The following is a 22,103-nucleotide window of genomic DNA, read 5'->3' as shown; positions in this document are numbered from 1 at the left end:
CTTCGGGCGCCTCACTCACCTAGGTTGGCTTTTGAGATGAACGCCTTGGCAAAACTCTTCATTTCATCAAAGTAAGAGGCTGGAGAGGTGGAGGAGCCATCCAGGAGGAGAACTACATCCAGGGGCTGGCTGCAGTCTGCAGAGACAGAAGGGAGTGGCCAAGGGCAGCGGGGGACAGGCCCCAGGCTCCTGAAGCAGACACTCACTGGACAGTGTGTGCAGGGCGCTGGACTGGGAGGAGCCACATAAGGGAGGCATGTCCCCCAGTCCTGCATGGGTGTGGCAGCTGGTGCCAGGCGGCAGGCAAGGGGGCTGCGAGACCCCAAGTGTGGAGATGTTAGGGGGATGCCAACACGCCCAAAGGCAGTTTAAACACCACAGGCAGCAGCAAGAGGCAGAGGCATCCTGTCCCTCCATTTCGGGGGCTGCAGCTCTTCTAGAATCCAGCAATAGACTGGAGCAGAAAACATGCGGATGGCAAAGGAAGCAGAGCAAAGCACCCCGGGAAGGTGGACTTGTGTGTCCGTGGGTTTCAGGCGGCACGTGAGGAGCTAGAAGGTGATTCTATTGCAAAGGCCTAAAGCTCATGTTGATGGTTGGGACCAGGGTCATGATCACCGTGAGGAAACAAACTCTGCCCCAAATGCCATTCTGAGATTGGGTGAAGCCATTACTGAGAGATCACAAGAGTTTAGATAAATCGGTAGCCCAGATAAAAACCAAGAAACAAAAGCATAGACAATGAAAGAAGCCTAGTGATTCTGGAATGGTTCCAAACACTCCAAATAAAGATACTCTAGAACTAGGGATTGGGCTTCCCCAGGGACTCCGTGGTAAAGAGTCCACCTGCCAAAGCAGGAGACACGGGTTCCATCTCTCGTCCGGGAAGATCCCACATGCATGGAGCAACTAAGCCCGTGCATCGCAGCTGTTCAGCCTGCAGTCTAGAGCAGGGGAACCACAACTACTGAAGCCCAAGCGCCCTAGAGCCCATGATCCGCAACAAGAGAACCCGCCACAATGAGAAGCCCTTGCACTACAACACAGAGTAGCCCCTGCTCACCACAACTAGAGAAAAGCCTGAGTGCAGCAACAAAGACCAGCACAGCCAGAAATAAGTAAGTAAATAAAGAAGAACTAGAAACTGATCAGTCGTTAGTATCAGTTAAGAAAGTAGTAATAATAGCAGGGGAGATAAACCATTTTTGAGTGCTTGCTATGTGCTAGGTACCGTTCTAAGCATTTTACAAGTAAGCACTATTATTATCCACATCTTACAGATGCATGCATGCTGGGTCACTCAGTTCTGTCTGACTCTTTGCAACCCTATGACTGTAGCCTGCCAGGCATCTCTGCTCAAGGGATTCTCCAGGCAAGAATACTGGAGTGGGTGGCCATGCCCCTCCTCTAGGGGATCTCCCCAACCCAGTGATGGAATCTGGGTCTGCAGAATCTTTACCATTTGAGCCACCGCAGAAGCCCATAAGAAAAGATCCTTCCCCCTCAAAAGACCACAGATGCCTCTCCCTGAAGGCAGGACATGACAGAAAACACAGAGCAGAGAGACAGATTGGAGCCTGAGAACGGCATCTCCACCAAGGCAGCCCCTAGCCCCCCACGTTCTCGCTCCAACACCAAGCCCCCACACACCTGGGGCAGGGGCGAGGGTGGGGAGGTGCGGGCCGTCTTCAGAGCAGCACCGCTGCAGCACCAGATCTGGAGCTTCTCGGGGGAGCCTCTCGAAGTCCTGGATGAAGATGGGGGTCTGGGGCCAGCTGACCCTCTCCAGCTCCTGCACATCCACGCGGGGGCCCACGCCGATGGGCACCAGCTGGATGTCTCCAGGCATCCGCTGGATCTTGTCCGAGGCCGGGCTTCCTGTCACCATGTAGACCAGGTTGGGCGCCTGCTCCCGGTCCCCCTGGCTGGCGGAGAAGCTGTGCTCCGACAGGTACTGCAGGGCCAGCCCCGTGTTTGTCTGGTTGCCACCTCGGTAGCGGACTTCACGGAGTCGCTGCAGGACCACGTCCTTGGACTGTGGCTCCCTGAAGGAGTGCTCCACAGTCACCACATATGAGTACTGCAGCACTGTGACGTGGATGCCGTCCTGGCCCACGTCCATGCGTCGGATCACCTCCTCCACAAACTCTGCGCTCCTGTTGAAGTTGGCCTCGCCCACCTCGTCCGAGCCTTCCAGGAGGAATGCCACATCCAGGACCACAGAGCTCCTCTTGGGTCCCGGCAGCGAAGGACCCAGGAGCTGCGGTGCCACAGTGACCTGTGCGGCGAGGGGATGTTGCGTCAGGGTCGGGGCAGGCACCTCGAGGGCGAGGTCGCAGAGGTAGCCGACAATATCGTCCATCCGCTGCTCCAGCTCGTGCACGCCACTTAGCACAAAGGCTTTGTTCTCAGATGCCTGCTTCTCAATGAGGCGGATCTGCTTGAGGCTGGCGTGGGGCCCGATGCCCACGGGGACCACGGAGACCTTCTTCTTCTTCAGGCCCTGGACGTAGCGGACCAAGTTCCGGGCCAGCCTGGGGGGTTCCTGGCTGGCCGTAAGCAGCAGGGCCACGCGAGAGGCCTCAGGCCGGTCAATCCTGCCGAAGATCTGGAAGAGCGTGTACTTCAAGACCTCGCTGGTGGAAGCCACCTCACTGCCCGCATACTTCACCTGCCCGGCAATGCGCCGCAGCTCAGATGGCCGTTTCCGGTCTTGCAGCGCGAGGTAGGCATGGGAGCCATCATGGTACTCCACCACGGCCACACGGATGCGTTTCTGGGAAATGTGCAGACGCTCCATCATGCCCACCACAAATGCCTTCAGCGTCTCGAAGTCAGCCTCGGACAGCTTGGAGGAGCCATCCAGCAGGAAGACCAGGTCCAGGAGTTTGCTGCAGAAGAAGTCGTGCAGGGGCGGCTCCGGGATGTCCTCCACGTATGGGGTTGTGAGGGTGACCGGGCCTTCGGTGGGGGGCGGGCCTCCTGGCTCCCTGCAGGCTTCACAAGTAAGGCTGACACCATCACAGTGACTGCAGGAGGGGAGAGACCAAAATGGTTCAGAAAAAAGCACACACACACACACATATATATACACATGCACACATATACACGCATAAATATACACATACACATATACACATACATACATACACACATGCACACACATATACACATACACACTTCCCTTGGGTTGTGAGTCCCTTAAAAACCAAAGCTCCTACCCAACCTAGGACCTAAAAATGAATCTTTCTTCTTTCTCGGCAGTCCACACAGCCATTCAAATTTGACTGATTTTCAACCTATGCCTCTAGCAACATAAATATTTAATTATAATTCAAGCCTTCTCCCAAATATCTCCAAATACAAACACTGCTGTGTAATGTTGATGCTGACCAGGACTTGTAAATGCTCTGCTGAAGATATATGTTTTTCAGTATTTATTAAACAGAGTCTAAGCTGCATAATTCCATAGCATGTTTAACATGTTGGGCTTTAAGGAAGAAAGGAAAACTGGAGTAAAATCATTTTGGAGAGATGAATAAAGATTTGAAATCCCAGCTTTATCTGGCAGAACAAAGTACTGGGGGTGGTGTTCTCGGGTCTCCAAGATGCTAGATGGGGAACAACATTAACTCATTCATTCTTTCCCACAATGGACAGATGGTTTATGCCCATCACATGCCAGGATCTGGCTATGCCCCACACCCAGCCCCAAGCCCCCACACAACTTATCACCCCACCGTGCCAAGTTTCCAGTCCCCTGGTCACTTCTCTCCCTTTCACCAGGGTCCTGGAAAGTGGCAGGGTCTGCCAGACCACAGGAGAAGCTGCCTGCGGTGGAGACCCATTCAGGCTAGAACCTTGTTCTGCAGGCACTCTCAGCCATCGTGGCCACTTGCTCTCAGCATCGCAATAGAGTGGGGAGACAGCAGTGCCCTGAGCCCCGGAGTATCCCTGTGGAGCGCCTCCCAGCAGTGTCCCCAGCCTGCTCCAGAACCGCTCTCCACACGGGCTTGCAGCTGCAGCGTGTGCCCAGGTGACTGTCCTCCCCACGCGCCTGCGGCTCAGAACCCCTACTCCTCGGCACAGCCAGGGGCAGGCAAGGTCTTAACGGAAAGTCGACTCCTACTTCCTCATACTGCACGTGGTTTAGGGCCTCCATCCTTGGCTGATAAAGCAGGAGTGACAGATTCTCGACTTTTCTGTGTTTGCTAGAAAATCCACCCGGGCAGAAAACAGTCGGGGTCTGGCCCTCACAGCCATGGCAATGGTCCCTTTCTTCCTCAGCGAGTTTAAGTTCTCGAGTTTAGGATCCCATAAGGAGTGGTGCTGAGCATACAACGTTGGAACATAAATTCTCGACTTAGGAGCAGGGCTTCAAGAAGCTCAGAGCTCAACCCCCTCCTCACCTCCCCAGGGCCAGCTGCCAGAGGCAATCAGGCAGTGGGGCAGTAGGGGGCCCCTACAATCGGTAGGGGGAGTGACCCATGCCTCCCTCCAGTTATGAGAGCCTCATCCTGGCCACCTTGGCGGTGGCCCGCGGTGTATGAGCCCTGCTACAGGGTCAGGGACTCCACCTCACTTTCCCCCAACCTGCATCCCAATGTCCAGTAAACAAGAAATCTGCTATCCATAGATGCCTGTCCCCAGACCAGATGCCACCTCCAGGGACAAGAAGAGGCCAGACTCTTCCTTCAGCAACAAGAGATAAAAACCTAAATCTCCTAAGAGGTATTTCCTGGGGAAGATATCTAGTCTGTCCTCAAAGACAGAGAGGCAAACCGAACAAGAACAAGACGTCCTTCCCCAAACGGACACTTCTGAGCAGGCCCCCAGGTTTGACAGTAAGGCTGATCATTCAGACAATCAGGGGCAGGGTAGGGGGTGCTGTGTTACCAGATCTGGCAATGCTCAGGGTCTCCAGGGTTCAGGGTCACTTTCTTCCCGGAGGCTAAGCGCCGGCCCTCCACCTGGCACACAGGGCAGTCCTCGGGGTTGACGCAGGTCTGCAAAAGCTCGTCCAGGATTTTCCCTGCGTGACAAGCCTCTCGTTAGGAGCCAAAGTGCCCACCTTGCCTGCAAGGAAGACTCTCCTGGCACCAAAGGGCCTGTCCCAGCTCTGCCTGCCTCCCCCGAGGGCCACCAAATCACTTAGGGAGCATCCTTTCACCTACAAAATTGGGAGAGGGGGTTCCTTCTCCTACCTTGCCTCTTCCAAATCCCGGGACAAAGCAGGTCTTATCACCAGGGGTCTTTTTGTTCCTCCACCAAAGAAGATACCTGATAACTCTCAACCTGTGCTACCCACTGCTGTAGCTACTAACAACCAGTGGCTGGTTACATTTGAATGTAGATTAAGTAACATCAACAAAACTGAACATTCAATTCCTTAGACACAATGAGCCACATCTGAGTTGAACTCTCCTGGCATTGCAAAAAGTTCTATCAGAAAGTGCTGCTCCAGATGATAAACCCATCAATTGACCCCCAGAAGCATCACACGGGAACTCAGCTTGGCAAAAATCTCAGCTGGCCTGGCTCTGGTGGAAGGACATAGAAACAGGACATAGGGTGATGGGGCTGGGGACAGAAGGGCCCTTGGGCGAGGCTGAGACGAAGCAGGACGGGGCGGCACTTTCCTGAGGACCAGCCCCACCCTCCACTCCATCCCCACAGGGGGCCAGGGCCTCACCGGGTGGGCAGTGTGCATGGCAGCCCTCCACGCACTGCACGGGGCAGGCCAGGGGCTCCGGGTGCTGGCACGTGACTGGACAGGCCGGAGCACAGCTGTTGTAGCGCCACTCACATTGGTACCCACTCTCCTTCAGGTTCCGCTCCTCACAATTCTGGGCTGTGCAGACCCCCAAACAGGCAGGATGGTTATTAAGGCCCCAGACAACCCCATGCAGCCCCGGACAGATGGCGGGAGACCCGTGGGGATGACAGCCCGGCCACGTCCGATGCATCTGGGCTTTGAGAGCCCCCCAACCAGGAACCCAGTGGTTCTGAATCTGTTTTCCTTATAAAAATGTTCAGTCGCTCAACACAGGGAGGAAGAGGTGACATAAGTATCTGAGCTGCTCGATCACAGTGGTGTGAAGCGTGCTTAGTGGCTGTCGTGTCCGACTCTTTGCGACCCCATGGACTGTAGCCTGCCAGGCTTCTTTGTCCATGGGATTCTCCAGGCAGGAAGACTGGAGTGGGTTGTCATTCCCTTCTCCAGGGGAGCATCCCGACCCAGGGATTAAATCCCGGTATCCTGCACTGCAGGAGGATTCTTTACCGTCAGAGCCACCAAGGAAGCGCTTGTGATGGTAAATGTGATCGAGTCTAATTACAGGCACACTGACCTCTTTCTTCTCTTCATCACCACTCCCTCTTCTTCTCCCAGAATTTCTCCAGAAGAGGCTCTCCCTGTTGCTCTATTCAATCCTGACCCTCCTCACGCACACCTGTGTCCTGACCCCTCCACCTCGGCTTTCACCCCCAAGTGGGTCTTTCTCCCCCACCAAGGCATCCACCCCCAGGGTCTCACGGTCCAGCTGTGTGAGGGGAGGGGGCATGGCCAGGATCGCGAGGGACCGTGGGACTCACGGCACAGTGTGGCTGTCCTCCAGGTCACCACCTGGCCATGCTGGGCACACTCGTGGGCGTAGGCAGCGATGGTGTCACAGAAGCAGGCGCAGTCCCCGATGGACTCGCAGGAGCAGCTGTCATAGATGCAAACATCCAGGTACGGCTCAGGGTTCACCTGCAAGGGAGGCGCGGGTGGCCATGACCCAGGGCTGCGCTTGGGGACTCTGGCCCTCGGCCAGGCGGGAATGTGCCGTTGATCAGAGTAGGGACAGCGGCTCCAGAGCAGAAGGAGAGATGTGAGGCCATAGTCTCCAGGAGGGGGTGGGTAAAAAGGCAGAAATCCTATGTTCTCATCTGGATTCCAGAAAAGGGGGGAAAAGGCAGGCTTGCCAGCCTCTCATAGATGAGATGTGCCTGAGAATTTTTCAGAAGAACATTCCTTTCAACCCATCTGTTCCAGGCACCTGATGAGCCATCATCCATCCCTATAACCCATTTCCACCCTCATGGGAGTCTGGGTGCTTTACATAAACACAACACACACACACACACACACACACACACACACTCTTTCCTGGCCTCCACTCAGCAGAGAGACCAAGAAAACCAAAAACCCATCGGGACCACCCATACTGTCCCGCTAAGATGCTATAGGCTGACGTGCTGGACCTCGGCTGGCCCAGTGCTCCTGGACTCCGACCCCAAACCTACCCTAGGGGAAGCCCACCTGCCGTCTACATTCAAGCCCTAACCACCTCCCACTTTCCACCTGCCGCACACCTGACCCCCACATACCAGCCTTGCTCGGAGGAGTTGCGGTTGGAATGAACCAGACATTAAGCAGCTCACTGTGCCCCACAGCCTTGGTTTCTTTGACCCTCTCACTGCTTCCCCACTTCCTGCTCAGGCGCCCGGGGTCTCCACCAAACCAGGGGATCCTACCTATCCTTCTGGGTGCTGAGGGACTAAAATTCACTGGCTGGACAGGAAGAGATGAAACACAGGTGTTCAGCCACTCCCACGAGGGCGACATGACGAAGCAGCAGGCCTGGGCACCTGTCTGTGACTGCCCCTACATGTGTACATACATATACAAATACACACGTACCCACAGATACACATGTGGGCATATATACATTCAGACAGAGACAGAAACCTACACTGAACCTTTTGCTGAGAAATTCCTCATCACCACGTGAGTTAAAGACATCCAAAGAAGCCATAAAATACAGGCTCAAAATCTGGCTTTAAGGGGATTTCCTTGGTAGTCCAGTAGTTGGGATTCTGCACTCCCAATGCAGGGGGCACCGGTTCAATCTCTGGTCAGGGAACTAAGATCCCACATGCCACGCAGAGCAGCCAAAAAAAAATTTTTTTTTAATCTGGCTGTAAGACCAGAAGAGTTTCTGTAAGACAAGACCTGGGAGCCCAGGGCACAGGTGGGATGTCTGGGGCCAGAGACACAGCAGGGGCAGGAGAAGGGAACCCACCATTCTGAGGTTAGAGATAAGGTAACCTGTGGGGGACAAGCCCCAAGACTGAGGCCAGAAGGGCAGCTCAGGCAGGATGCACAGAGAGCCAACCATTGCACAGAAGAAAAAGGCTTTGCCAAGCATTGCTTTCCTGATAAGACATCGATTATTCCTTTTCTTTCACAGACTGAAGCCACAAGAGGTGAGCAACTACAGATCATTTCTAAAGCTCCTGGAAGCATCCACGGTTAGAAGTGCCTGTCTCCCAGGCCCCCTGCTGCCCTCACCAGCCTGTTGCACTCTCGGAAAACATCACTGGTGAGGACCCTGCAGGAGGAATCCACCATGGTCTGCTTCATGACGTTGTCATGGCAGATGGCAGGGGCCGAGTCCAGCCGCACCTGGGGAACCAAGAGGGAGAACACAGATGGACCCAGAACAGTCAACCCGGAAGCAAACAAGAGTCCCTCTCCCCAAGCCCCGCCCCCTGCAGGCCACACAACCCACAGCGCACAGCAGAGGGGACCCAACCTACTTTCTGGGTGTCAGCGCACTGTGGGCTCACTTTCCAGGAATTCCCAAAGTCCACGGGGTTTTCCTCCACTTGGAGGCTGCTGCTGGTGAGGTCATTGTTCTGGACGCCATCGAAATTCCCACACAGGCCGCATACCTGCTCCTGGGGGACAAGTAGGGGGAGCGTGAGCTTTGCAAACCTCGGAGAAAACTGGCTGAGTCAGGAGGAGGAGAGTTCCAGGCAGCACGGGAGGCAGACTCGCCTGAGGAAGAGGAGGAGGGAAGGGGATGGGAGGGCAGCCCAGAGGGAGACCAGGGTGGTCAGCAAAGCCCCAACCCTGCCAAGGCCCTTTCCCTGCTTCTGCACTGACCCCCATGCTGTAATTGTTCAGTCACTCAGTTGTGTCCGACTCTCTGTGACCCCATGGACTGGCCTCCCTGTCCTTCACCATCTCCCTGAATTTGCTCAAACTCATGTCCATTGAGCCAGTGATGCCATCCAGCCATCTCATCCTCTGTCTCCCCCTTCTCAGAATGAACATAAATGACCCCATGTTAAGGTTAAGGAAGCCAAGATCATTCACAGAGAGAAGCAGCACACCCAGGTCCCTCGGAGGGCCAGTTAAGCAGCCAGGGCCCTGATCCCTGCAGTATAAACCGTCAGCCGCCCCAGTAAGGGTCTGAGCAGAAGAGAAGCTGGTTCAGCATTACATCAACGAGAGTGTGAGAGGTCTGAGGAAGGAGCCCTCTAGTCCCACTTGACTGTGGACAGTTGCTTGCCTTCCCTGGACAACTGCAGCCTGTCCAGAGCAAGCTGGCCAGGATCCTCTGTGTGTTAGTCACTCAGTCATGTCCAAGTCTTTGTGACCCCGTGGGCTATAGCCCACCAGGTTCCTCTGTCCATGGAATTCTCCAGGCAAGAATACTGGAGTGAGTTGCCATTTCCTTCTCCAGTGGATCTTCCCGACCCAGGGATCTAACTCAGTTCTCCTGCATTACAGGCAGATTCTTTACCATCTGAGCCACCAGGGAAGGCCAGGATTCTGCTGTATACTAAATGCTACCAGCACTGACATAATATCTTACTTCTCTCCATGTTCACCTATCAGGGGGTGCAGTATACAACAAATCCTGACCAACTAATGAATGAATAGATGAAAACCATCACATAAGAACCACTGGACAAAGACTTCTTCAGCAGTCCTGTGGTTAAGACTCTGCCTTTCAATGCAGGGGGTGCAGGTTCAATCCCTGGTCAGGGAACTAAGATTTCATAAGCCGCGATGTATGGCCAAAAAAAACTTTTTTTAAGTGGACAAAATCAGCCTGGAAAAGAAAAGGTGATGCTTTTAGAACCTTTTTGAAGTCCTGCCTTGAGACAAAGAGAGGTGATTTATTCTGTTTTGCTAGGAAACATGTAAGAAAAATGTTCTCATAGGTGGGCAAAAGGACAAAGATTTTTACGTGGCCTGACAGCCCCTGCGTATGGCCCTGCCTGGTCCCTGTCCTTACTGACCACCAATCACCTCAAGCCCCTCCTCTCTAGCCACCCTGGTCTGCTTGTTCAACACAAACACCATCTACCTCAGGGACTTGGCACCTGCTGTGCCATCTGCCTAAAGTCAGGATATTTACACGACTCCCTTCCCTCTTCCCCAAAGACTCTTCTCACACTCTCTGAGACGAGTCTCATCAGACCAACCCATCTAAAATACTTAGTGGCCCAGTGGTCTAGAATCAGCCTTGCAATGCAGAGGATGTGGGTTTGATCCCTGGTCGGGGAGCTAACATCCCACATGCCGTGGAGCAACTGAACTGAACCCGAGCACCACTAGAGAGTCCCTGCCCTGCAATGGAACATCTCCCATGACACAACTAAGATGCAACACAGCCAAATAAATAAATAATAATAAAAAAAACATAATAGGGACTTCCCTGGGGGTCCAGTGGCTAAGACTCCACGCTCCCAATGCAGGGGGCGTGGGTTTAATCCTTGGTCAGGGAACTAGATCCCACATGCTGCAACTAAAGAGTGTTTACAGGCTGCAATTAAGACTTGGAGCAGCCAAAAAATAAATAAAAATATATTTTAAAAATATATATATAATCTTTAAAATATAAAACACATAATATCCCCACTAGAATATGACCTCCATCAGACTTCCCCGATGGCTCAGAGAGTAAGGAATCTGCCCGCAGTGCAGGAGACACAGGAGATGCGGGTTCGATCCCTGGGTCAGGAAGATCCCCTGGAGGCGGGCATGGCAACCCACTTTAGTATTCTTGCCTGGAGAATCCCATGGACAGAGGAGCCTGGTGGGCTGCAGTCCATGAGGTCACAAAGAGTCAAACACAACTGAGCGATTAAGCAAGCAGGCAGGGTTGTGGTAGGCAAAACGACAGCCGGCCCCAGAGATGTCCACGTCCTAATCCCCAGAACCAGGAATATGTCACTGTACACGGCTAAGGGAACTTTGCAGGTGTGTTAGGTCAAGGATCTTGAGACAGGAAGACTGTCCTGGGTCACCTGGGTGAGCTCAGAGTGATCACGGGTGCAGGAGAAGTCAGAATGAGAAAGGCGATGAGACCGAGGGAAACGGAGAGCAGAAGATGCTGTGCTACTGGCTTTGAAGGTGGAGGATGGGACCACAGCCAAGGGATGCAGGCAGTCTCCTGAAGCTAGAAAAGGCAAGGACAGATTCTCCCCTCACTGTATCAATAGTAAGTTATTTTCCCCATACCCAGAGTACCTAGAACAGTGCTTGACACATAACAGGAGTTTAGTAAGCATTTGTTGAATAATGGAATGAGTGCATTGCTGATGCTCTCCAGAAACAGCATGGGGTCGCAAGGAGCAGCCTCACTCAGGTACGAGCTGAGAATGAGCCATCAGAATGCTGGGAACGTGGGTCCTGCCACCAGGGCAGACAGAGCATTCATCACATACATGCGTGGAGGAAACGAAGTCCCAGCAAACCGTCAAGACCTGGCCAGACATCACGAGCTTCCCCCCAAGCAGCTGATGAGCCATCTCACCACAGCCCTTGGCAGGTGCTGGCCTGGGCTCCATGGGAGGTGCACCCAAAATGTTCTGAGGTGTTATAGTCACATTGTGCATGATGGGTTTTGCTCCTTAGGTTAGGAAACCTTAAAAATACCTACTGCCAGTCAAGGGACTGTTTGCAGGGTTCAGGACCCTCCATCCTGCCCACGGGCAACTGTCTCGGGAAACAGCCAAGGTGAACTCTAATCCTTGAGTCTTATCTGTGTTGGGAGGAGGCTGAACCAGGTGACCACCCACCTTCCCCCTGAGACTGGGGGTGGGGATCCCAGATGCTGCTCAGGGAGCTGAAGATGCAAGCAGACAAAGAGGGAGGAAGTGGAGAAAGGCCACCCACCTGGTACGTCCGCTTCAGGAACACGGAGACGGCCAGGTGCCCGTCCCAGACCACAGAGAGGGCCTTGCCCAGCAGCACAGTGATGTACCGGCCAGACTCCACCACCTCAAAGTGCGTCTCATCCTTCATGGGCGTCTTCACGTTCACCTGAGCGAGAGACCAGGACAGTAAGGGATAGCATATATGTGTGTATACATGTGTATATATATAATGTATGCTTGTATATGTGTATGCTTCTGCTGCTGCTAAGTCGCTTCAGCCATGTCTGACTCTGTGCAACCCCACAGACGGCAGCCCACCAGGCTCCTCTGTCCTTGGGATTCTCCAGGCACGAACACTGGAGTGGGCTGCCATTGCCTTCTCCAATATATGTGCATATACCTGTATATGTATGTGTGTATATATAACGTATTCTTGTATATGTGTGTATATATATTTGTGTGAATAATGCATGTATGTATGTGTGTGTTCATTTATTATATAATACATATAAATGTGAGACTTAATATATATGTATGTATAAAATATTTGCATGTATAATGTATGTGTATATATGCGTGCAGACATTTGTATATATTATATATATAAATGTGAGTACATACATATACATGTGTATGTATGTGTGTATACTTTTGTACACATTATATATGTGCGTGGGATATAATATTTATGTGTATGTACATACGTGTATACATTCGTATGTATATGTGTGTATACATTTGAATATATAATATATATGGATATGTGTGTATAATATATTTATATGTGTTGCATCCATTTGTGTATATAATACATATAACTGTGGGTATGTAATATATATGTATACATGCATGTAAATGTGTGTATACGTTTGTATATATAATACAAACAGCTATGGGTATATAATATGTATGTATTTGTGTGTATGTGTGCTTATAATATATATTTGTATAATACATGTGTTTATGTGTGTATATATGTATATAATACATATAGCCATGGGTACATAATACATATGTATGTGTGTGTAGAATATGTGTGTGTGTACATGCGTATATATATAATTCATATAACTATGGTATATAATATATATGTGTGTGTGTGTACACAAGTGTGTATATTTGTGTGTGTGTAATGCATGTTTATATATGCATATGTCTATGTGTGTATTGTAATAACATGACTGTGGACATATAACATATGTGTGTGTACACACGTATTCCCATATGAAAGTCCTCCCACCCTCCACTACCCCCCAAGTCCGCCCTGGCTCTTCCTACACTGGTGCAAATACAGTTACACACCCTCCTCCACACGTGTCTGCACTTCCTTTTACTAAATCCATCACCATCTGCACCCGCCCCCCTCGTGGGACGTGGTGAGGTCTCTCCACCAGCAGCTTCATGCTCCACCCGCACGTGTCCTGAACTAATGCTGGGCACTGCTCCCCATCAGCTAATGGGGGCACTGAGGGTGGGGCACCAGCCCATACTCACCTCCCCGTCAAACAGCTCTATTTCTCCTCCTTCCACCAGGATGGTGATGCGCTTCCTGCACTTCAGGGAGGGGACGCTGCACCCCTCATTCCCCACCAGGACCCGGAAGGTGCCGGGGTTACTACCACAGTGATCCTGGGGAAAGGGGTGGATGTCAGGAGAGAAACACAATCCTTCCACCCCTGCCCAGACCAGCAGACCGTGGTCGGTGCTGCCAGGCCTTTGAAGGGAGTGTTACAGGAGGCTGCCATGACCACATGCACGTGTGTGTGCACTTGTGTGTTCATGAGCCAGACGACACTCACAAGACTGCCATCCTCAGCCATCAGCCATGAGCAAGCGCCTACAGTCAGGCAGGGAGAAGGGCTGAGGGGCAGGAGGGAGGAAGAAGGGAGACAGCGGAAGGTGGACACATCAGCCTGCTGATCCCCCACCCCGCCCCAGAGCCTGTTGGGCCAGCCTCAGCAGGGACCCACACCATCAGGCATGCGACACTTGGCAGATCCAAGCTCCAGCGGAGTCCCCTGGGTGGCTGGCCAGGACTGTAACCAAAGACCGCCAGACCCAGCAACACCAGCTGAGCTGCCACCTCTAGAAGGCACTGGTCCTCGCTGGGGTCTACACAGAAAAGCAGCAGAAAGGGACACGCTTCTGGCAAACACCTCCCGTCGTGGCTGTCGCTGTGGTGTGATGGGGAAAACCACTCAACTTAGAAAAGCTAGGTGCGGGCTTGTTTCTGCCACATCTCGGATGATGTTGAGTAGGTCACTTACCTCTCTGACTCACACACTCATACACACACACACACACACAGCACACACATACAATACACACTTGCACACATACACACACATACACATATACATAAACAGACACACATTCATATACACACAAAGACACACACATAACATATATACAATACACACTTTTGCACATACATACATGCACACATGCACACATGTACACACATATAGGCATGCATTCATATACACACAAAGACACATACACACACATGCATAACACAGAGTACACATTCATACACAGTCACACGCATGCATATACACATAAGTGCACACATACACACACAAACACACATATACAGACACATTCATATACACACATACACCCACGTGTACATACATAGATAACACATGCAATACACACTCTGCACATACATAGACACACATACACACGTACATACATACCACACATAGGACGTGCCCCTCTGTAAGATGGAATTAGCCAACCTAATGGGACTCTTAGGTTAAACGGGTTTGTCTCAGGCTAATGGGGTCGTCAGGTTAATGCGTTTGTGTTGGGTTAGTGGGATTGCCGGGTTAAACGGGTTAGGGCTGGGTTAATGGGATTGTGAAAGTTGTAAGAGGGAACATAGGTAGAAGCGCTGTGTCACCAGCTGAGATTTTTCTGAAGGGGAGGGTTCAGTCCTGAGAACACCTCCCAAAGGAGGAAGGGGAGTCAGGGAGGGGACCCAGGAAGAGCATCGAGGGGACATCAGCACTGGCTGTGGGGCAGGACTAGTAGCCCCCCGAGGGGCACAGCTCTGTGGGGGCACGACTGCCCACCTGGGCAGCTTCACTGGGCAGGCAGAGCCAGGGCAGGGGGTCTGACCAGTTCCTCTCACTGCACTGAACTGTCGTGCTTTCTGGGTGCCCAGATCTGAACCTGACTGAGGGTGGAGCCCCAGAGCTGGGTCACCCCTTCTTTTGCTACCAAGGCTGGAGGGCATACAGGTAACAAAGGTGGGCTTCCACATACGACCTGTGGGGAAGCCCCAGAGGGCACCTGGGGGTGCGTAAAACCATTTCATGGGGTGCATGCCCGTCTGCCAGCATGCCACCCACCTCTCTGAGGCCAATCTGGGGCAGGGGACAGAGGCAGGGGGCTCCTTCCCCCCACGCCAGGCAGGTGTCACGCTCCATCTCACTCGACGCCCGACTCTCTGCAGCCCTGACTCCGGGGCTGAGGCTCCTGTGGGTCTGTGGTCTTCCCTCCAGACCACACCGAGCCCCTCCTCCCCGGCTCGGGAGAGGGGAGATGAACAGACCGCAATCTGTTTAAGCTGCAGAGTCCAGCCTCCTCACTGTCGTGAATAGAGAGCCCAGCCCTCCTTGCTCACCCACATCGCTGTCAACCAGCAAGAGACACGCCCAGGAGTCCACCCACCGGGAGAGGGGGCATAGCGGCCCTGAGTCCACAGCTAGGATCCCCTGGGGCTGCTTCCCACCCTGCGGGCAGTAGGACCTGCTCTACCCCACACCCCCTCCCCACTCTGAGCTGCACTGGGTTGGAAATGAAAACGGTGAATAGAATAGAATAGGACAGGATACGACAGGATAGAATAGGATAGGAGCGCCCTACATATGAACTTTCAGGTGGCAAACTTTCAAAGCTGCAAATGTGCAACTTGTGTTCTAGCGAGGAACCATCACGTCAGGTGCGAGTGAACGGGCAGCTTGCCCTCCGTCTCCCATCGCTGCTGGCCCTTCAGCTCCACCATCTCCCCCTCTCCTCTCCCTCCTCCAGTCAGTAACTCTTCTTGCCTGGTCACTCGATGCCAGCCCCTGTATGCCAGCTGTTGGGCTGTTGTACTTTTGTACTATTTTACTTTTTTGTAAAGTACTATTGTACTTTCCAAGGTACTGCACTGTGAGATTAAAAATGTTTTCTTTATTTTTGTATTTGTTTTTTGTGTGTGTATTATTTGTGTGAAAAGTATTATAAACCTGTTACAGTATAGTACAAAATATAGCCAACTGTGTTAGTTGGGTACCTAAGCTTACTTAGGTGGACTTGTGAACAAACTGGACATACGAACAGAACTCTCAGAATAGAGTGCTCTCAGAATAGCACTCACTCGTAAGTAGGAGACATGCTGTAGAAGACAACAGAACAGAATAGATGGAATGGAACAGAATCACAGAAAGGGAAGGAAACTCCAGGGGTCATTTCCGCCATCCCCAGCGGGCTGTCCACTGCACAAGGATGCTGGCAGAGAGGGTGCCGGGGCCAAAATCCAGCCCCGACGCCACTCGCCATGGTTGGTCCCCTGACCAAGCTGTGTCTGCCAGGAGGAAAGAAGCCCTTCTCTCATTCCCTTGTGCTGGAATTGGGGTGACGGGAGCCTGCTCCACACCAAGGCCAGTCGACCAATGAGTTTCCATCCATCCCTGGAGGCGTCCAGGGAGTTGAGGCAAGTCGGCAGTCACCGGGGTCTTGAGGCCCTGCCTCTCCAGGGACTGGGAAGTCACTCCATTAGAAACCAGCCCCCAGAGCTGTTTCCCCAAGCAGCTCTAGCCTGGGACCCCCCTCCCCAGGTCTCACCTGCACCAGGACATACTGGCACTCCCCCGGGAACAGGTACTTGAGCCCATCAAAGGTGAAGTAGTGAGCCAGGCCCAGGGCAGAGCAGCTAGCATCACACACGTGGTCCGTACAGTTCCACTTCCGGTCCTGACAGACGCTGGGGACAGGAGATAGGGGGTGAGGGTGAGGCCACCGGATATAGGGGCAGGTCCGACATCAGGGCAGCCAGGATGCCACCCACCCCTAGGAGGCCTTGGGAACTGGTAGGTGGCTTCAGGGCCTGCAGATTGGACCTCGCGGGGCTCTGCAGTCATGAACCCCCATGTTTTTAGGGAACAGGGCCAAGGAGGACAGGGAAGCCACGCTACCCACTCATCACAAGGGGGAAACGACCAAAGAAGAGCTCCAGTTGTCCGAGGTGACACTATCACCACCTGCTCCGAACGTGCTGAAGCCCAGTCTCCCAAGACATTACCTGGGAAGAGCCACTGGGTCTCTATACAATGGACCCCAAGGCCAAAAGCCCCTCTGAGGCTAAGGGAACACACAGGACAGAAGAGCAGGCAAGTTCTGAGTCAGAGAAATGGTGACCAGCCATGAACTTCTGCTGGGAGAGGGTCTGTGTGGGCAGCAATGTGTATAAACCCACAGGGACTTGCCAGCTGCCCACACCCCCATCTCCCCACTCCATACCAGAACCAACATCAGGAAGTCCACTCTGGGCGTCAGCAGTGGGATGCTCAGGCCTCCAGCCCCTTCCTGCCTGGCCCCTTGGCCCATCCCTAAAGCTCTGCAGGCCCCAAAGAAAGGCGGGGTGATGAGCAGAGTCAGGGACTGGGTGAAGGACGGTCCCTTTCCAGGCAGGCACCCTCACAATATGCCTGGAGGAGGGGGACCAGGATAAAGCCACAGAAGGACCCTGGCCTGGTGCCCTGGGGCAGTTTGGTTGCACATGCAGTGATGGACACAGCCCTTATATTTCCCCTGCCCCCTCCCTGCAGGGAAACACTGCTTTCCAGAGAGCATCCATCCAGGGCGAGCCCAGGGGATGAAAAAGATTCTCCCATTTGACAGATGGAGAAACAGAGGCAGAGGGGAAAGGACAGGTGCAGTCACATTCCCAGGAGTGGGGAACAGGCAAGTGACCAAACCCCTCCCCGACCTGCCCCCAGGACCCCCAGAACCACTCCCAGCCTCACCAGCTGTTGCAATCGACCTTCACCCTGTCTCCGGGGGCATACTCTCTGCCCTGGTGGAAGCAAGGGCACCTTTCCAGGGCCACACACCTGTTCTCATGCCGGACCTGAGGGAAAGTGAAGGGAAAGTCTTGGGGCCACAGTGAGTGAACAGCCACGGCCAGAGGCAACCCGGGGAGCCCACGCCCAGACTGGGGCTGGAGACCCTGCTTGGCTCTCATCCACACTGGTCCTCCTGGCTCAGCTGGAGACGCTCTGACCCCCTCTGCCCTCACACACTGCTGCAGGCAGGAGCCCTGGGACCCAGTGGAGACTCCAGTAACACATGTCAAAAGCCCCTGACACATGCATCTCCTTAGACCAAGTAATTCTTCCGGGGGATTTCTCTAAAGGTAACAGAGTTATGGGCTAAGATTAATGTGCAATTATTTACCACTCAAAAAAAAGTGGGAGCAATTAAGTGTTCAACAATAGGAAAATGATTAAGCCCACTGAGGAATCTCCAGGTGATATTGGCCAATGGAAATATCAAAATCTTAAAAGTTTTGAGAACTACTTATTCTGTTAATTTTTAAAACAAGAGATAAAAAACTGTATATACATATAGTCTCAATTATGAAAAAAAATATATATATATACTTCAAAAACTGTCTGGAAGGGAATTTAGAAGTTGCCTCTGAGGGGTTGGGATAAGGGAGTTTGATTTTCTGTCTGTGGTTTTTAAATTTTCTTCTGATTGCTCTTCACTGAGCATTTATTATGTTCTATAATTGAAGAAACTGGACAATAGATTTAATGAAATGAAGTAATCGGTTAACAATGTACTTAATGTCCTGGAGGTAAAAGCGGAATACTGGCCACAGGTAGGGATGGACCAGAACCAGAAGCTGGGGGTTTTCAAGTCCCACGAGTCCCCTCCTGAGGGTCTGACGCACCTGCCCTCCTCCCCACCAGCCCTCCACCAGCCAAGGAGTTACCACGTGACAAGTTATACTCCTCACGGGATGCCGCCGAGGGGGCAGGGGAGAACTGAGAAGAGCCACTGGCCCCGGTGGGCTCAGGAAGAGCTGGCCAAGCCCCTCTGACTCCACATAGGGATCTGCTTCCATCCCGGCAGTCCAGGAGGCAGCCCTGGACTCCCGCTCTGCATGACCTTGAGAGAAGGACCCACAGCACTCTGGTTCCAAAGCCACCCAAGGGTGAGAAGCTTCTGGTACGGGTGCCCCAGCATCCACATGACCCCACTGCTCCACAGACAAGCCTGGGACCCCTAGGCTTTGAGCCCGGGGACAGGGCGGTCTTGGGCTGAACATAAGGCTTTCATGTCAGGGATCACAGACTGAAATTATGTGTGTGAATATGTATATATGTGCATTCATGTACATGTGTTTGTATGCATGTGCTAGTGTATATGCATGCATTTGTGTGCATGTGTATATGTGTGTCTTCCTTGTGTATGCACGTGTGCATTTGTGTGTGTGAGTGCCCGTGTGTATGTGTGGGCACATGTATGTGGCTGTGTGCCTGTGTGTGTGTGGGTATACGTGTGCATATGTGTGGGTGTATATGTGTGTTGATATAAGTGAGTGCCCATGTGTCTATATTTGTGTTGTGGCTGTGTGTATATGTGTGTGCCTATGTGTATGTGTGGGTAGGCACATGTGTGTGTATGGCTGTGTGCCTGTGTGTGCCTATATATATATGTGTGTATGCCTGTGTGTTTCTGTGTGTGCATGCATGTGTGTATATGTGTGCATGCCTGTGTGTATATGTGGGTGCATGTGTGTATATGTGTGAGTGCATGTGTGTGTTAATATACATGAGTGTACATATGTGTCTATGTGTGTGTGTGCCTGTGTGTGTATGTGTGTATGTGTGTGCATATCTATGTGTATGTGTGGGTAGGTGCATGTGTGTGTATGGGTGTGTGCCTGTGTGTATCTGTGCATGTGTGTATATATGTGTGTGTATGTGTGCATGCCTGTGTGTATATGTGAGTGCATGTGTGTGTATTAATATACACGAGTGTACATATGTGTCTATGTGTGTGTGTGCCTGTGTGTGTGTCTATATTTGTGTGTGCCTGTGTGTGTGTGTGTGTGTATATGTGTGTATACCTATGTGTATGTGTGGGTAGGTGCATGTTTGTGTATGGCTGTGTGCCTGTATTATATGTGTGTGCCTGTGTGTATCTGTGCATATGTGTATATGTGTGTGTGTGTGTGTGCTTGCCTCTGTGTGCGTATGTGTGTGTGTCTTGTATATGTGTGGGTGCCTGTGTGTGTGTTTATACGTGTGAGTATAAGTGTGTCTATATGCGTGTGCACCTCTGTGTGCATGTGTGTATATATGTGTGTGTGCCTATGTATATGTGAGGCAAGGTTTCCCATTAAGAGGCTCTCAACTTTAACGCCACCAGCCCAGCTGAATCACCCAGAGTCCTAAAGCATTTTTTAAAAAAAATCCACAGAGATAGAAAGATAAAGACACAATGCAGAAGATGGGTGGGACGTAGATGAGACCTGGTCCACATGGAGGGTGGGCCAGCACTGCAGCCCCAGGTGAATGGTCCACATGGAGGGTGGGCCGGCACTGCAGCCCCAAGTGAATTTTGTGCAAGTCAGTCTCTTGGACATTGGGACACGAGAAGGATGATACAATAAAAGTAACGATTGTCCTTTTAGGACTTCAGAAGAGAACAGGCAGAAATAGTAGTCACGTTTGTTCATCAGCTCATGACATCTTGAGCAAGAAAGGTTTGCGCTGAGAACTTGGTCCTGGGTTTCAATCGGCCCGAAGAAAAATTATGAAGTAGAAAAAATTTGGTTTTGTCACTTTTCTCTGAAAAAAACCCACCTTCACCCCTCCACACTGACCCATTCTCCAAAACCTTTTTTTTTTTTTTTGCCTTCCAACTGCGCTATGTCCTCCCTGCTAATATTTCCAGCTCAATGCATGTTTGCTACCAGGAAAGAATCTGATGAACTAACTCTCACTAAAGTGTGAATGACTTCCTATGAGGATTTATAAGAGAAGCTTTTTTAAAGTTCTTTTTTGTTAACCAAACTAACTTCATACCTATCATATTTTAGTAAATCTGATAAGGTGACAAACCATAGGAAGTATAGGAGATATCTTTGAGACAGGAGGGCTTTCTGGAACCTTTTAAGATTACATTTCATAGGATTTGCAATGCCCTCCTGTGAGGCTCTCTGTGGATGTGCCCCTGAGCCCAAGCTCTAGCTTTCAAGAAGCAGCCCCAACCAAGAAGGAAAGGGAGAGAAAAAATAAATCAGGAGGTTGCAACTGACATATACTCACAACTAAACATAAAATTGATAACGAATAAGAACCTACTGTACAGCACAGAGAACTCTACTCAATACTCTGTAATGAGCTATATGGGAAAAAGAATCTTAAAAAGAGTGGATACATGTATAACTGATTCAGTTTGCTGCACAGCAGAAACTAACACCACATTGTAAATCCAAATACACCAATAAAAATTAATTTAAAACAAAACCAAATAAAAACAGCGCCAAAGTCTTTTCAGGCTTCCCAGTGGGCCAGCGAGAAAATCAGGCCTCAAAGGACCAGGGAAATAAACACACTTCCCCTCTGCCAAGAGGTTCCCTGGTGCCAGCAGAGCTGGGTACCAGTTTGGAGGATGTGGCCACTAGACTTCAGAGGTAAGTGAGCATCTCGCAGACAGTGGTACACCTGGGGCTGGGAGACAGGAGACCAGGATTTCCACTACACAATTGTGTATCCTTGAATGGTTCTGTGTCTTTTCTGTCCTTGGTCTCCTCCAGTGTGGCAGGAAGTGTTGAAAGCTTGAGTCTAGGGCTCTGCCTGGAGACTGTGTCCAGCCCTGGCTGGAGGGCGAGAGACGGGCCCTGGACTGTGGTTTGCTGCCACCTCGTGGTGGATGCAGGTAATGGTATAATTTAAACGCAGGTGGTCCATTCAAGAATTTTTGCACAAAAAGGCTTGGGAACTTTTCTAGAGCAATCCCCTCATTTTTGTTGATCTTTCATGGGAAAAAAAAAAACAACAAAATCTGGGTTCTCACCATGCCCGGGGGGCAGAGGCAGCCGGACACACAGCCAGTGCTCATGCATTCCAGGTCATAGTTCTGGCAGGTTTTGG

At 51.7% G+C, this 22,103-nt stretch overlaps 1 protein-coding gene across 1 annotated transcript in view; it reads right to left on the bottom strand.

The window, feature by feature from the left end:
- VWF (von Willebrand factor) overlaps window positions 1–22,103 on the bottom strand; it is a 125,850-nt gene that overhangs the window by 46,146 nt on the left and 57,601 nt on the right. The window contains 12 exon segments of the mRNA XM_010845201.1: window positions 9–136; window positions 1,651–3,029; window positions 4,897–5,032; window positions 5,693–5,851; window positions 6,595–6,751; window positions 8,336–8,449; window positions 8,584–8,724; window positions 11,960–12,106; window positions 13,435–13,569; window positions 16,777–16,915; window positions 17,958–18,061; window positions 22,027–22,103. Of these exon segments, the coding sequence (XP_010843503.1) occupies window positions 9–136; window positions 1,651–3,029; window positions 4,897–5,032; window positions 5,693–5,851; window positions 6,595–6,751; window positions 8,336–8,449; window positions 8,584–8,724; window positions 11,960–12,106; window positions 13,435–13,569; window positions 16,777–16,915; window positions 17,958–18,061; window positions 22,027–22,103 (2,816 nt within the window).

Source organism: Bison bison, unplaced genomic scaffold (assembly GCF_000754665.1).
Source record: "Bison bison bison isolate TAMUID 2011002044 unplaced genomic scaffold, Bison_UMD1.0 scf7180017864213, whole genome shotgun sequence".
Lineage (NCBI taxonomy): Eukaryota > Metazoa > Chordata > Mammalia > Artiodactyla > Bovidae > Bison > Bison bison.
The sequence above is the reverse complement of the archived record's forward strand: the minus strand, read 5'-3'. Positions and strand labels throughout refer to the sequence as shown.